This window comes from Apodemus sylvaticus, chromosome 7 (genome assembly GCF_947179515.1).
Source record: "Apodemus sylvaticus chromosome 7, mApoSyl1.1, whole genome shotgun sequence".
NCBI lineage: Eukaryota > Metazoa > Chordata > Mammalia > Rodentia > Muridae > Apodemus > Apodemus sylvaticus.
In genome coordinates this window covers 75,655,830-75,669,485 of record NC_067478.1, presented here as the reverse complement: position 1 = coordinate 75,669,485, position 13,656 = coordinate 75,655,830, and the positions used below count along the sequence as shown (strand labels likewise).

At 39.0% G+C, this 13,656-nt stretch overlaps 1 protein-coding gene across 2 annotated transcripts in view; it reads right to left on the bottom strand.

The window, feature by feature from the left end:
* The window catches only part of Atm (ATM serine/threonine kinase), a 105,664-nt gene that overhangs the window by 31,901 nt on the left and 60,107 nt on the right, over positions 1-13,656 (bottom strand). For both annotated transcript variants that reach the window (XM_052188333.1, XM_052188335.1), the window contains exons 37-40: positions 12,630-12,807; positions 10,424-10,511; positions 6,459-6,614; positions 2,708-2,795 (exon numbers count right to left, since the gene is read on the bottom strand). In XM_052188333.1, the coding sequence (XP_052044293.1) occupies positions 2,708-2,795; positions 6,459-6,614; positions 10,424-10,511; positions 12,630-12,807 (510 nt within the window). The remainder of the gene's footprint in view (positions 1-2,707; positions 2,796-6,458; positions 6,615-10,423; positions 10,512-12,629; positions 12,808-13,656) is intronic.

Sequence of the window (13,656 nt, the reverse complement as noted above, 5' to 3'; positions counted from 1 at the left end):
AACGATCATCCACAATGATCAAGTAGGCTTCATCCCCAGGGGTGCAGGGATGGTTCAATATATGGAAATCCATAAACGCTATCCACTACATAAACAAACTCAAAGAAAAAAACCACACGATCATTTCATTAGATGCTGAAAAAGCATTTGACAAAACTCAGCATCCTTTCATGTTAAAAGTCTTGGAAAGAACAGGAATTCAAGGCCCATATCTAAACACAGTAAAAGGAATATACAGCAAACTGGTAGCCAACATCAAACTAAACGGAGAGAAACTTGAAGCAATCCCACTAAAATCAGGGACTAGACAAGGTTGCCCCCTCTCTCCATATCTTTTCAATATAGTTCTTGAAGTCCTAGCTAAAGCAATTAGACAACATAAAGAGGTCAAAGGGATACAAATTGGAAAGGAAGAAGTCAAACTCACTATTTGCAGATGATATGATAGTCTACCTAAGTGACCCCAAAAACTCTACCAGAGAACTCCTACAGCTGATAAACAACTTCAGCAAAGTGGCTGGTTACAAAATCAACTCAAGCAAATCAGTAGCTTTTCTATACTCAAAGGTTAAGCAAACTGAGAAAGAAATTAGGGAAATGACACCCTTCACAATAGCCACAAACAGCATAAAGTATCTTGGGGTGACTCTAACCAAACAAGTGAAAGACCTATATGACAAGAAATTCAGATCTCTAAAGAAGGAAATCGAAGATCTCAGAAAATGGAAAAATCTTCCATGCTCGTGGATTGGCAGGATTAATATAGTTAAAATGGCCATCTTGCCAAAAGCAATCTACAGATTCAACGCAATCCCCATCAATATCCCAACTCAGTTCTTCATAGAGTTAGAAAGAGCAATTCTCAAATTCATCTGGAATAACAAAAAACCCAGGATAGCTAAAACTATTCTCAACAGTAAAAGAACTTCTGGGGGAATCAGTATCCTAGACCTCAAACATTACTACAGAGCAATAGTGATAAAAACTGCATGGTGTTGGTACAATGTCAGGCAAGTGGTTCAATGGAATAGGATTAAAAACCCAGAAATGAACTCACACACCTAAGGTCACTTGATCTTCAACAAAGGAGCTGAAAACATCCAGTGGAAAAAAGATAGCCTTTTCAACAAATGGTGCTGGTTCAATTGGAGGACAGCATGCAGAAGAATGCGAATTGATCCATTCTTATATCCTTGTACTAAGCTCAACTCCAAGTGGATCAAGGACCTCCACATAAAACTTGACATACTGAAACTAAAAGAAAAGAAAATGGGGAAGACCCTTGAGGGCATGGGCACAGGGGAAAAGTTCCTAAACAGAACACCAATAGCTTATGCGCTAAGATCAAGAATTGACAAATGGGACCTCATAAAATTACAAAGTTTCTGTAAGGCAAAGGACACTGTCAAAAGGACAAAACATCAACCAACAGATTGGGAAAGGATCTTCACCAACCCTAAATTCGACAGAGGGCTAATATCTAATATATACAAAGAACTCAAGAAGGTAGATTCCAGAGAACCAAATAACCCTATTAAAAAGTGGGGTATGGAGCTAAACAAAGAATTTTCACACGAAGAACGTCGGATGGCTAAGAAGCACCTTAAATGTTCAACATCATTAATCCTTAGGGAAATGCAAATCAAAACAACCCTGAGATTTCACCTCACACCAGTTAGAATGGCTAAGGTTATAAATTCAGGAGGCAACAGGTGCTAGTGAGGATGTGGAGAAAGAGGAACACTCCTCCACTGCTGGTGGGATTGCAAGATGGTACAACCACTTTGGAAATCAGTCTAGTGGTTCCTCAGAAATCTGGCCATGACACTTCCAGAAGACCCTGCTATACCACTCCTGGGCATATACCCAGAGGATTCCCCAGCATGCAATAAGGACACATGCTCCACTATGTTCACAGCAGCCCTATGTGTAATAGCCAGAAGCTGGAAAGAACCCAGGTGTCCCTCAACGGAAGAATGGATACAAAAAATGTGTTATATTTACACAATGGAGTACTATTTAGCCATTAGAAACAATGAATTCATGAAATTCTTGGACAAATGGATGGAGCTGGAGAACATCATACTAAGTGAGGCATCCCAGTCTCAAAAGATCAATCATGGTATGCACTCACAGATAAGTGGATATTAGCCTAGAAACTTGGAATACCCAAGACATAATCCACATATTAAATGATGTCCAAGAAGAACTGAGGAGTGGCCCCTGGTTCTGGAAAGACTCAGTGCAGCAGTATAGGGGAATACCAGAACAGGGAAGTGGGAAGGGGTGGATGGGGGGATAGGGGAAGGGAAGAGGGCTTATGGGACTTTCGGGGAGTGGGGAGCCAGAAAAGGGGAAATCATTTGAAATGTAAATATATCGAATAAATAAATAAGTAAAAATAGTAATTGCAAATAAAAAAAAATTAAGTTGCCTCGGCCATGTCTTACCACAGCGATAAAACAGGTAGTTTTACCTCAGCCTTTCACAGAAGGGGATTCAATGTCAGAAAGGGCTACTTATTTATACAGTGTTACAGAACAAGTGGCAGAGTCGAGATTGGAAATCACTTCTCTACTCAAAGCATAAATTTATAAATATCATGCTAGGTCCAGTAAGAAGTTTCAGTCTTAAAATCAACTATACACCTATGAGAAAATAATCCAACATATCACATACATATTATCACAGAGTTTCTAATATTTACCTGTAAGCTTATTCCAGTTTCTTCTTTACTTTTTTCACTCAAACTAGAAATAGTTGTCCCTTGACTTCCTTCTTCAAATGTTGGACTTCTGGTTATCATAAAAACATCTCTTTTAATGAGAATATACTATCTAAGAGGTTATAAATATTTTCATTCTATACTTCAACATAAAGAACCCAATTACGGTTACAAAAAAACAGTGAGGCATTTATACTTTAACACAGAGTATCATTTAGACCTGGCATGGGAAAGAAAATTTTGTGAATATTAACTCCACGTGTAGAAATTATTCATAATAAGAATATTGTATAAATACCAAAGATATATGGAAAAACAGGCTTATTTATATAGAGACAGGCCTGTTTAAAACAAGTCTCGCAAACATTCTATTAGTGGTCTTAAAGTTTAACTTGCTAACTGCAGATCTATATAGAGCTATACAGTAAAACCATAAGAAACAATTTAACCCCCAATAAATTGGAAAAAAAAAAAAGAAAGAAATTTTATGAAAGCAAGTGGAATAATGGGACTAGAACTCAGATTTATCCATTCTAAGATCTTACCTTTAAGCATTTATATATTTGGGTATAATAGTTTGGTAAGTGACTCAATTTTAGTATCATCAGTGCCACTGTGCCTATAATAATCCAATATATAAATTAAATACTACTATAAATGATAATCCCGCTAATATTCCATGTTTTATATATTTTCCATCAAAATAGAAAAAGTTCTATTTTCTTTTCCTTCTCCCAATGTAGCATATCCTCCCGATTCCCCCCCCCCCCGCCCCCCGCCGCCGCTTTTTAAATCAACTACACTTTAGAAAGTAAACAAACTGATTTTCTTACCAACTACAGTTTGATAAAGTACACACACTAATACAACTCAGCACTATCTTACTAAGTTGAAAATCTGCACATCAGTAGTTCTACCAATAAGATATATATCACTGACAGAACAGGTAACAAGCTGTGGTGTCTTCTCTAGTGTACCATGGCAATAAAGAATGACAGCCTCAGGCAGCACAGGGTGGGAAAGGTGGCATATAAAATGTCTTATAAAACTCAAAAATACACATATATCACTGAACAAACTGAATGATGCCAAATATATCTAATAGTATTGATCTTTTGTTGTTGTTGGTTTTTGGGTTTTTTTGTTTGTTTTTTGAGACAGGGTTTCTTTGTGTAGCTCCGGCTGTCTTGGAACTCACTCTGTAGACCAGGCTAGCCTGAACTCAGAAATCCACCTGCCTCTGCCTCCCAAGTGCTGGGATTAAAGGCGTGTGCCACCACCGCCTGATTGGTATTCATCTTTTAAAGCAAGGGAAACTTAATTTATGGGCCTCTAACTAAAGAATTCATTTCCTGAATTTGGTTTTGGCACATCGGTTGATAGCACTGACTTGTAACTTATTGTGATGTGTCTTGTATGTAAGTGGGCATAGAAATTTGTGTCTACTACTCATGTCTAGTATATTTAGTACTTACACATGTTCATCTTTCAACTCATATTATTTGGATGAATATCATTACGCTTGCTTATGTTAAGGAATTATTAAAACTATGGATTTTTCTATCTGAAAAAAAAGAAAAAAACCTCAAAAATAGGGAATACTACACTGTATTTTCAGATTCAGACTAATATAACAAAAACTCACTTAGACTGGAGGAATGATAAAAATACACTGAAGGTCACCTTTACCCCTGGGAGGGTCTCAGGAGGCTGGTACAGAGGGGCACTGAGTGACAGAATGCTGCTGACATACTCTGCTTTGTGACCTCCAGGTATCGATATAACATGCATGTCAAATAGTCATCTAGCTCCAATTCATCAAGGCAACACATGTGTATCACAGTTACGTGTACTTCTGTCAGGCACCACTTTAGGACCTTGGAGTATTAAGACAACTGAGGCTGTAAAAATCTAAGTCTTGTTAATAATAAGCCTTGAGCTGACTTTGTTTTACACAGATGATGGACACTAACACTGAGACTGCATTGTCTCAGGAACATGCTAACAAAACAGTACTGTATCTCACTCAAGTACCTACTATGAAGAATTCCAGTAAAGAATGTGAATAGAAGATACTAGAGGTTTGTTTCCTTGACAGCGCGGGTAAGCTGCTTACCTACATTCTATTTACAAATGCGGTGTGCTTACTACCTTAGGTCTCCAGGCCGGCTCCTCTAACAGCCACTGTGGACGCCTGCACTTCTGTCTCTGAGCACCTCATCTGACTGCCCTCCTTTCCTTATCAGACCTCTGGGAGCTGGGGGAAGAACCCCAAAGAGACCAGCAGAGCAAATGCAGAGAAATCCGCTTGAAGGCAAGCAGGTCTGCACAAGTTTGCTGCATTCACATAATGGCTAACTTTCAAACCTAAGATGCTTCTATTTATTCTCACAGAGGACATAAAGTTTACTCCTGATTAATAAAAAATACCATTCTATAGACCCACAATACTAAAACTCACTCAAACTGCAATCAGTGCTATACACTTGTCTTCTTAGATTTATAGTGATCATGAACACATTGGGTTGGTTACTTGTTCTGTAGCGTCCACCACATAATGTACATTTGTACTTGTTTTCAACCAAAAGGCAGAGATCACACCAAAAGTGAAGAAAACGGGCTAAATCTATGTTAACTACTCACAGAACATGGGAATTCTGGTCTCACCTTTCTAGTCTAAACAAATATATTACATTTCTAGCTTAATGTCATCTACAATTATTAGTAGCAAAAATAATGTATGTAGTGGCATAACTAACATTTGTGATTTCAATTTCTTAGTAAGGCTGAATTACTGGTAGAAATCAAGGCTATATAAACACAAACATTAGGCTATTTCAGACAGGTAGGGACTTTTATATTTTATGGTTGTGAGCCTAGCCTTTAACGGCTGAGCCAGCTCTCCAGCCCAAGGCAGAGACTTTTTACAGAGGTTCATGTAATAAAATGTGTAATGCAATTTAATACCCTATTTTCTTGGTTAATTTTCATCACAATCTATAATCCATTTTTAGCTTCTTATAAAAGTTCTAACTCATTCAGAGAAAATCAAATTGAAGTAGCTAGAAATACAAGCAGGCAACACGTAAATAAAACGTATTTAGTCACACACAAATTGATCACATTCCAGTCAAAGACTAAAAATGAATCCTGAAATGTGAATTAGAGGTAAACCTAATGTTACCAAAACTAGGAAATCACTCAATCATGAAAACATGTATGGATGGCTTATGTTTCAAATGCTGCCTTAGTTATAGGGAATATACAAACAACCAAAATGTTATTCCTCTTTATCAGCTTCTTATATGTCTAGTCTTTTTAATATAAAATAGAATATATTATTTAAACTATAATTCCCGATTTTTCAGAGAATTACTTCTTTAAAAAATAATTTTGCTTTGATATAGAAAATCTCTGCCTAAGATGTCTTTTAAATGAAGAAATGGTGCAAAATAAATCTTTACTATACATTTTTACTGAAACAATATCAACAACAATTTAAATACCAAAATGTCACTGGGTAGTGGTAGCACACATTTTTAATCCCAGCACTAGAGAGGCTGAGGTAGGTAGATCTCTGAGTCTGAAGTTAACCTGGTCTACAGAGTGAGTTGTAGGACAGCTAGAGTTGTTATATGGAGAAACCCTGTCTGGTGGGGGGGGGGGGGGGCGGCGGGGAGAAGAAAAAAGAAACAAAAAATAAAACAAAACCCAAGTGTCAGACCCCACTCGCCTCTTCTCCTGCTCATCCATGCTTTTCTTATCTGAGTAGATCTCCGCATAGAGCAGAGCTGTGAAGTGAGCAGCACAGGACTGAGCCACCTTGGCAACCTCAAGGTAATTCAAATCTAGCCAGAAAGCATCATCAAAAGCGGTTCCCGAGGAAGGCCTGGAGAGGAATTAAACACGACACATGTCATTCCAACATAAACAGTGAAAGGAGCACAAGGTACAGGGTGTAATTGAAGCCACGATTCGCTAGTGTATGCTTATGGACCGAGGGAGCGTGGCTAAAGTCCGGTTCTCCATCCTCTTGGAGCATGACCTCTCGGAGAATCTAAAGAAAGCCACTAGTCATCATGCTGTTTCCAGTCAGGGCTCTGCACCCACCCTTTACATCACTGGCTGCAGAGGACAGCTTCATGGCCACTTTTACAATGAAAACATTTCTTCTCAGACGAGGGAGGGAGGCGGGGGAGTGGGGGGGAGGGGCCTGCGGCGCAAAACCAGCAGCAAAACCCAAAACCCATGTGATGGATTAATTGTGATCATCAACTTGATGGAACTTAGAAAGACCATTGACACAAGCTTCTGGGCATGCCTTGATACTGATTTCTAGACAAAGTTAGCTGCTGTGAGAATGTGGGAGGCACCATTTCATGACCTCAGATCCTGGGCTGAACAGAAAGGGTAAAGTGAGCTGAGCACCAGTATCGATGGCTCCTTGCTTTCTAAAAACAGACAAAAAGCTACCAGCGGCCTCCTGCGGCTGCCACTATGCCTTCCCCAACATGATCACATACATACATCAAACTGAAAGCCAAAATACACCCTCTGTGCTTAAGTTGCCTCTGTCAAGTATTGTGGTACAACAGAAAGAAAAGGAATTAATATTCATGGCTTTCCTCTTGCAATTTTTCACTCCTATTACCAACATGGAACTACTTAATTAAAAAATGTCCACTGTGGTGTGAACTGGCTAATATAGATATTATCCTTTTCAAAATGAACAATATAGACAGATGTAAGACAACATAGTGGTTAAATGTACTGGCTCTAGAGTAGTACATTTAGTAGAAGTTAGCTTATCACCCACTACTAGCTGTATCATCTGCAGCAACAATTCAATCAGTGCATTCCTATCTGGTAAATAATAGTACAGCACACACCATGTCCTCTACATGGTTAGCACTTTAGAATAACACTCACTTAGTTGGAAATTCAAGTTCAGAGAAGTAAGACTTTCCCACAGAAGAGAACTGTACATTTATTAATTGCCAGGTATATTATATACATTGTCAGTTTTGATTACCATATACCCCTATTTTTAAAGTATATTTATTTGAGACAGAGACTCAATATTTATTTCAGATTATGTAGTCCTGGCTGTCCTAGAACCTTCTTTGTACATCAAGCTGTCTTGGAATTCATGGAGATCTCTCTGCCTCTATCTGAGGCTAAAGCAATGCACCAGCATACCTGTGCCCTTATCCTGATTCTTAGGAATGAGCAGACAGATGCTCCCAACATCAGGTAACATGCTCAGGTCACACAGCCCTTAACAAAGAATTAAACTTGAACTTAGTCCTACTCTAGTCACAGCTTCTTGGGTAATGTTTTTTTAAAGATCCCCTACCACTACCACCTGCCCCGCACTTCCTTTTCAAGATAGGGTCTTTTAGTGCAGCCATGGCTGTCCTGGAAGTTGCTCTGTAGTCCAGGCTTGCCTTGAACTCAGACATCTGCCTGCCTCTGTCTTCTGAGTGCTGGGATTAAAGGTGTATGTCACTAAACCAGACTTTCAAGATTTCATAGCAATAATCGAAATAGGGATTAAAGGTGTATGTCACTAAACCAGACTTTCAAGATTTCATAGCAATAATCCAAATAATCTCTACCTCCCCAGGAGACAATGTCTTTGTTTTGGAATTCTAGTCTGCCTTTTAACTCACTATGTAGCGCCCAGGCAGGTCTCAAATTCATAATCCTTTTCCTCAGCCTTCTAAATACTATGGTTACAGATGTGCACCATTATGCCCAGTTCAGGAATTTTTATCTTGTACAATTACTATGTGACAACTAAAACCAAAAATGTGAATTTTTAAATGTGTACGTGTGTGTGTCCATGTTCATCATGTGCTATGGTGCACATGTGGAGGTGTCAGCCCGTCTTCAGCCTGTTTAAGACAGGGTCTCTCTTGTTTACTGCTGCATATACTAGGTTTGCTGGCCCACACGTTTCTGGAGATTCTCCAGTTTCTGCTTCCAGTAACCTATTAGAAACACCGGGATTAGATGCATTCTGTTATTAAGTCCAGCTTTTCTTTATACAGGTTTTGGGGATTTAACATCAGGCTTGTGCAGTATCTTAGGTTTACACAGCAAGCACTTTACCCACGCAGCCCCCTTCCCAGCACTAAAAATGTTCTCTAAAAAAAAGAATTCCTATCTTTTCTATGCCTTGCTACCATCATTCCACTTCATTAAATATGAAATAATTGGCTATAAGATGGAACTACCTCCCAACACCAGAAAAGGCACTCACAGCTGCAGTTAAATGTTTACTTAGGAGATCTACCATAAAACAAGATAAATCATAAATTTTCTAATCACAAAGACACAAAAATGTAAGAAAATCTGTTAGTGAAATAGTGTGTTATGAAAGGCATGCATTCTTTACAACAGAAATGCATGTAGGGTCAAATAATCTATCATTCTTCCAGTTCACCACCCCATTCTTTACTAACAACTGTCATTATCATGTACATACTCATGAGGCATTAATTATTATGTGTCCAAATCATGTGTGCTCCTACACTTGTGGTAGTATTGCGGCCAATACATCCATCCCAGGTTGAAAATACTTCAAGTTAAAAAAAATGTATTTATCACACCTAACCTACAAAAGAATCACAGCAACACAGTACACTATGGGGGCTACAATGACGGCTTATCCTTTTCAACAGACCATAATCTTACAGTGTAAGATTTCGATAGACAGCCACAATCTAGCATCTCAAGAAAGGATCGCTGTACAATAATGACGGGCACCTTTAATCCCAGCACTGAGGAGGCATGTAGAGCTCTGTGAGTTTAAGGACAGCAAGAGATACAAAGTGAGAAGGAGAAAGAGAAAAGATCATGCTGTATTTTCACCAGCCCAGAACATGGCCAGAATTCGAAGTCCAGATTTCTTCCTCTGAATGCTGCCACATTACTGTAAAGCTGAAAAAAAAATCATAAGATGGAACAGACCATTCTGAGTCAAGACCTACAGCTGTTTCTCCAGAGTTCTGATAACTCACTAACAGTGCACATCAGCCACACTGTTAATAATCCATTGCAAGCACGGGACAACGGCTCACACCTATAAGCCCAGCACCTGAAGTGGAGGAATATCAGGAATTCAAAGCCATGCTGAACTATGTGGTGAATTGAAGGCTACCTTAGGCTACAATGACCTGGTCTCAAAAAAAAAAAAAATTACAATAGAAACAAAGATTCTATACTGTAAACTAACTTAGCTAAATCAATTTTGTCGTATCACAAACTTAATACAGATTTTCAGGGTAAGTATGGCACAGAACAGGAAAGGCTTTATTCTCATAAAAGATGATAATGGAGACATCCAACTCCAGCTACTCTAAGAGCTAGTACTCAGAACCACAGTACTGCAGCCGCAGTACTCAGAACCACCTGGGAAGCCATGTGCTCAGTTCCCGCATCCTCACTGCTGTGGTAAGCTAAAGCCTGCAGTACGCCTACTGGGACAGCTGGAACAAAAGTGACTGTTTTCCCCGCACTTAACTCAAGCACTGTCCTGCATGTGGATTATTAAATTAAAAAAACACAGAAGTACCATACCAATCAATTTTAGCAGTCTGAAGCAGTTGCATATGAAACAATCATTGAAAAGCAGCCAGAAGGAAGCTACAGCGCTCGGTTCCCGAACCCAGGAAACAACCGTCATCATATTACCTCTTTTGCCTTCTCAGATAGTCGACAACAGCAAGCATAGTTCTTTGTGATTTTTTATCCAAACAGCATCGGAGAAAGTTCTCTGACTCTAACAGAAACAGAAATATCTTTTCTTAGTCTCATACTGCTGTGGAAGGATTTTCTTGTCTGTGTGTCCTTCTACACTGTAAGATTATGATAAGTGGCTTGTCCAACACAAAAATGCTTTTTAATAAATAGAAATCAATTTAATGTAGTGGCATTCCTTTTATTTCAAAGAAAACAATATGTATAAAATACACATATAAATATAAATCTATAACGTAAAGAATTTGTTACAAATTATAATTTGTATATATTCTGAAGCTGGTATACCTATTGCTTTGAGACGTTTGTAATGTTTTACGTGCTAGGTGCTTAGTACATTTACAACCAAGAACAAATCAGGGCGTTTCCTGCACATAGAACTTGCTGACTAAAAAAAAAAAAAAAAAAGTGGGGGTCCAGAAAAGGGGAAATCATTTGAAATGTAAATAAATATATCAATAAATTAAAAACAAAACAAAACAAAACAAAACAGTGGGGGTCCAGAAAAGGGGAAATCATTTGAAATGTAAATAAATATATCAATAAATTAAAAAAAAAAAAAAGACCTTGCTGACTAGCAAGGCTCTTCAGGTGGTTGCACAAGAGGTGTGAGAGAAAAGTTAAGAATGCTGCAGAAGCCAAGTGAGAGTCACCTCACCAGGAATAAGGCCTGAAAGAGAAAGTTACATCTGAAGCCAAAGCACCGGTCAGTCAGGGGGAGGGAGAGGAGGGAGACCCAGGGAATGCTAGCAGAGTGTGATGTGGCTGAAAGTGAAGCGAGTTGGTAAGAGCACTTGGCTAGCCTGGAGGACGGCTGGGGCCAGCACGTGGAGCTGAGAACTGAATTCCGGTTACGTGCTTTCCAATACCTCAAAGGCTTGCCTGTCTGTTTTTACATGCAGTACGTAATCACAGTCTGCAGTGGAACATCAGATCTTATCCTACAGAACTATAACTCAGTAGGCACTAGCCAACTTGCCCCAGCCTCTCTCAACTTTGATGAAACAACTCGGATACATAAAAACAGCAAGATGAAGTCTAAAGGACACCATGGACATTTCAAAGGATGCTGTCATAATAAAAGCAAACAACTGGGAAAATTGAATAATCACAGTTATGCTGAAAGGACTATAGTAACACACTAAAGGTGTGTGTTTTATTAAGATGCTATTTCCTGAAATGCAATATGTAAAGCTGTGCCTAGTTTTAGGCATATATATATATATTAAATTGTTTTTTTATCCTTTTGAAATTTCAGTTTGAAAAAGTGATCTACAATGAATCATCAATTGTGTTTATATGAGCATTTAAGCTCTAGTGTAACCTCTCTCCCTCTCTCTATGTGCAGCGGTGGAGATGTGGAGGCCAGAGGCTGACCTTGAGTATTTTTCTTGACTGCTCTCTCTCTGTTGAGGCACAGTCCTTCAACCCAGCTCCCTGTGCTGGCTAGCTTAGCTGGCGAGCTGGCCCCAGGAGTCCCTTTGGTGAACTGAGGTGAGAACTGGGCCATCACAGCCACCTGTCTTTTACAGGGGTGCTGGGGATCCAAACTCTGGCATTTTACCTGCTGAGCCGTCTTCGCAACCCCCTTAGTGTAATTACTTATGTTAATAAGTAGCATCAGAAGTGCTCCTGTGATTTATTTGATATGTTCTTTTAAGGCCAGAGCAGTTCTCACTTCTTACCATGGAAGTAAAATTGAAGAGTAAGCAAAACACAATCTAATTGTTTCTCTATAAAATTGGAAGGATATAATCTAAATGTAAACATGTATAAATATATGAGTTTATATTTATATGCATATGAATTCAAATATAGATATCTTTAGTTATGGGCTTGATTATGGGTAATTAAAAAAATTTGTAGAACTTTTATTGTCTACAAAAATATACATGATTTGGTGGTAAATTTTTTTTAAAGAGTAGATGGCTACACATCTAAAAATATAAAAACTCCATCCCAACTCTTCCATGGTACAGCAACACATGTGGACGAGTCTGTTTACAAGTTTGTTTCCATTGCTAAGATGGGAGTGCTGTGTTGTTCACGTCCACACTGCAAGCACGATGCCTGGAACCTACTGGACCATCTCTCTCTGGAGCTGAGACGCTAACAGTAGAAACACCAACAAACAGGATACCTGAATCCGAACTTGCAGGAGTTGCTGAACGGCTTGCTTGGGAGGAAAGCTTAAAACAGCTGGTGAAAAATCCTCGGACATGCGTAGACAGCAGAGTTCTCCACGATTCATGTGTATCTTGGAGTAAAACATCGTGGATCAAGTATGGCAGCACCATCTGACAAAAGTCGGTTTTCGCCTGGAACATGGCATGCATCCACTCAATGTTTGAATCAGAGTAACAACATTTACTGAAATGTTCATTCCCCTCGTACTGACCTATCAAAACTAAACTCATGAACTCAAAATAATCTAAATGACAAAAAAAGTATGGATCAAGTAGTGATTAAAATAAAGAAAAACAAAACAAAACAAAACAAAACCCACCCAGCAATACCAAGCAAAGTGCTTGAGACCTTGGAGAGGGAGGCAGGAGCACCAGGTCAGTCATCCCTGGGTACACACCGAGCCCAGGATGTACAAGGTCCTGTCTCAAAACAAACAACAAAAAGGCAACAAAACACCAGGATGGACCCCAGGGACTGACTAATGCATTAGAAGTACCTGCTCTCCCAGTGAGCCACCTCAGGCCCCAACACTATTAGCAATTTGAACGGCTTACACACTTATGATTTGCTGAAATCCACTGTACCAGACCTCCCACGTAAAACTGATTAGCTGTCTACCTTTTCTTCCCTCAGAAAGCATACTGAAGAATGCCAAATGACAGTGAAGAAATAGCTGACTTTCAATAACATAAATAATTTATAATCTCAATTACTTTAAACGTCATTACTAATTATTCTAGTAATTTGTAGAATTTCACTAAGTATGTTGCCTTCTTAAACCCAAAGCCTCTGTGTAGTTCTGGCTAAACGGAGATACCCGCTTCAATGGACTTGAGGCGACTGGGTGTGGGTTACACTGCAAGTGGACAATTTACTCATCACTTAGAGTTCTTTTCAAATATGTAAACCATAGTCAGAGACACAGAATTTAAATTAATGAGGAAAGCAAGCAAACAACAAAAACACAGGCTCTAAGTCAG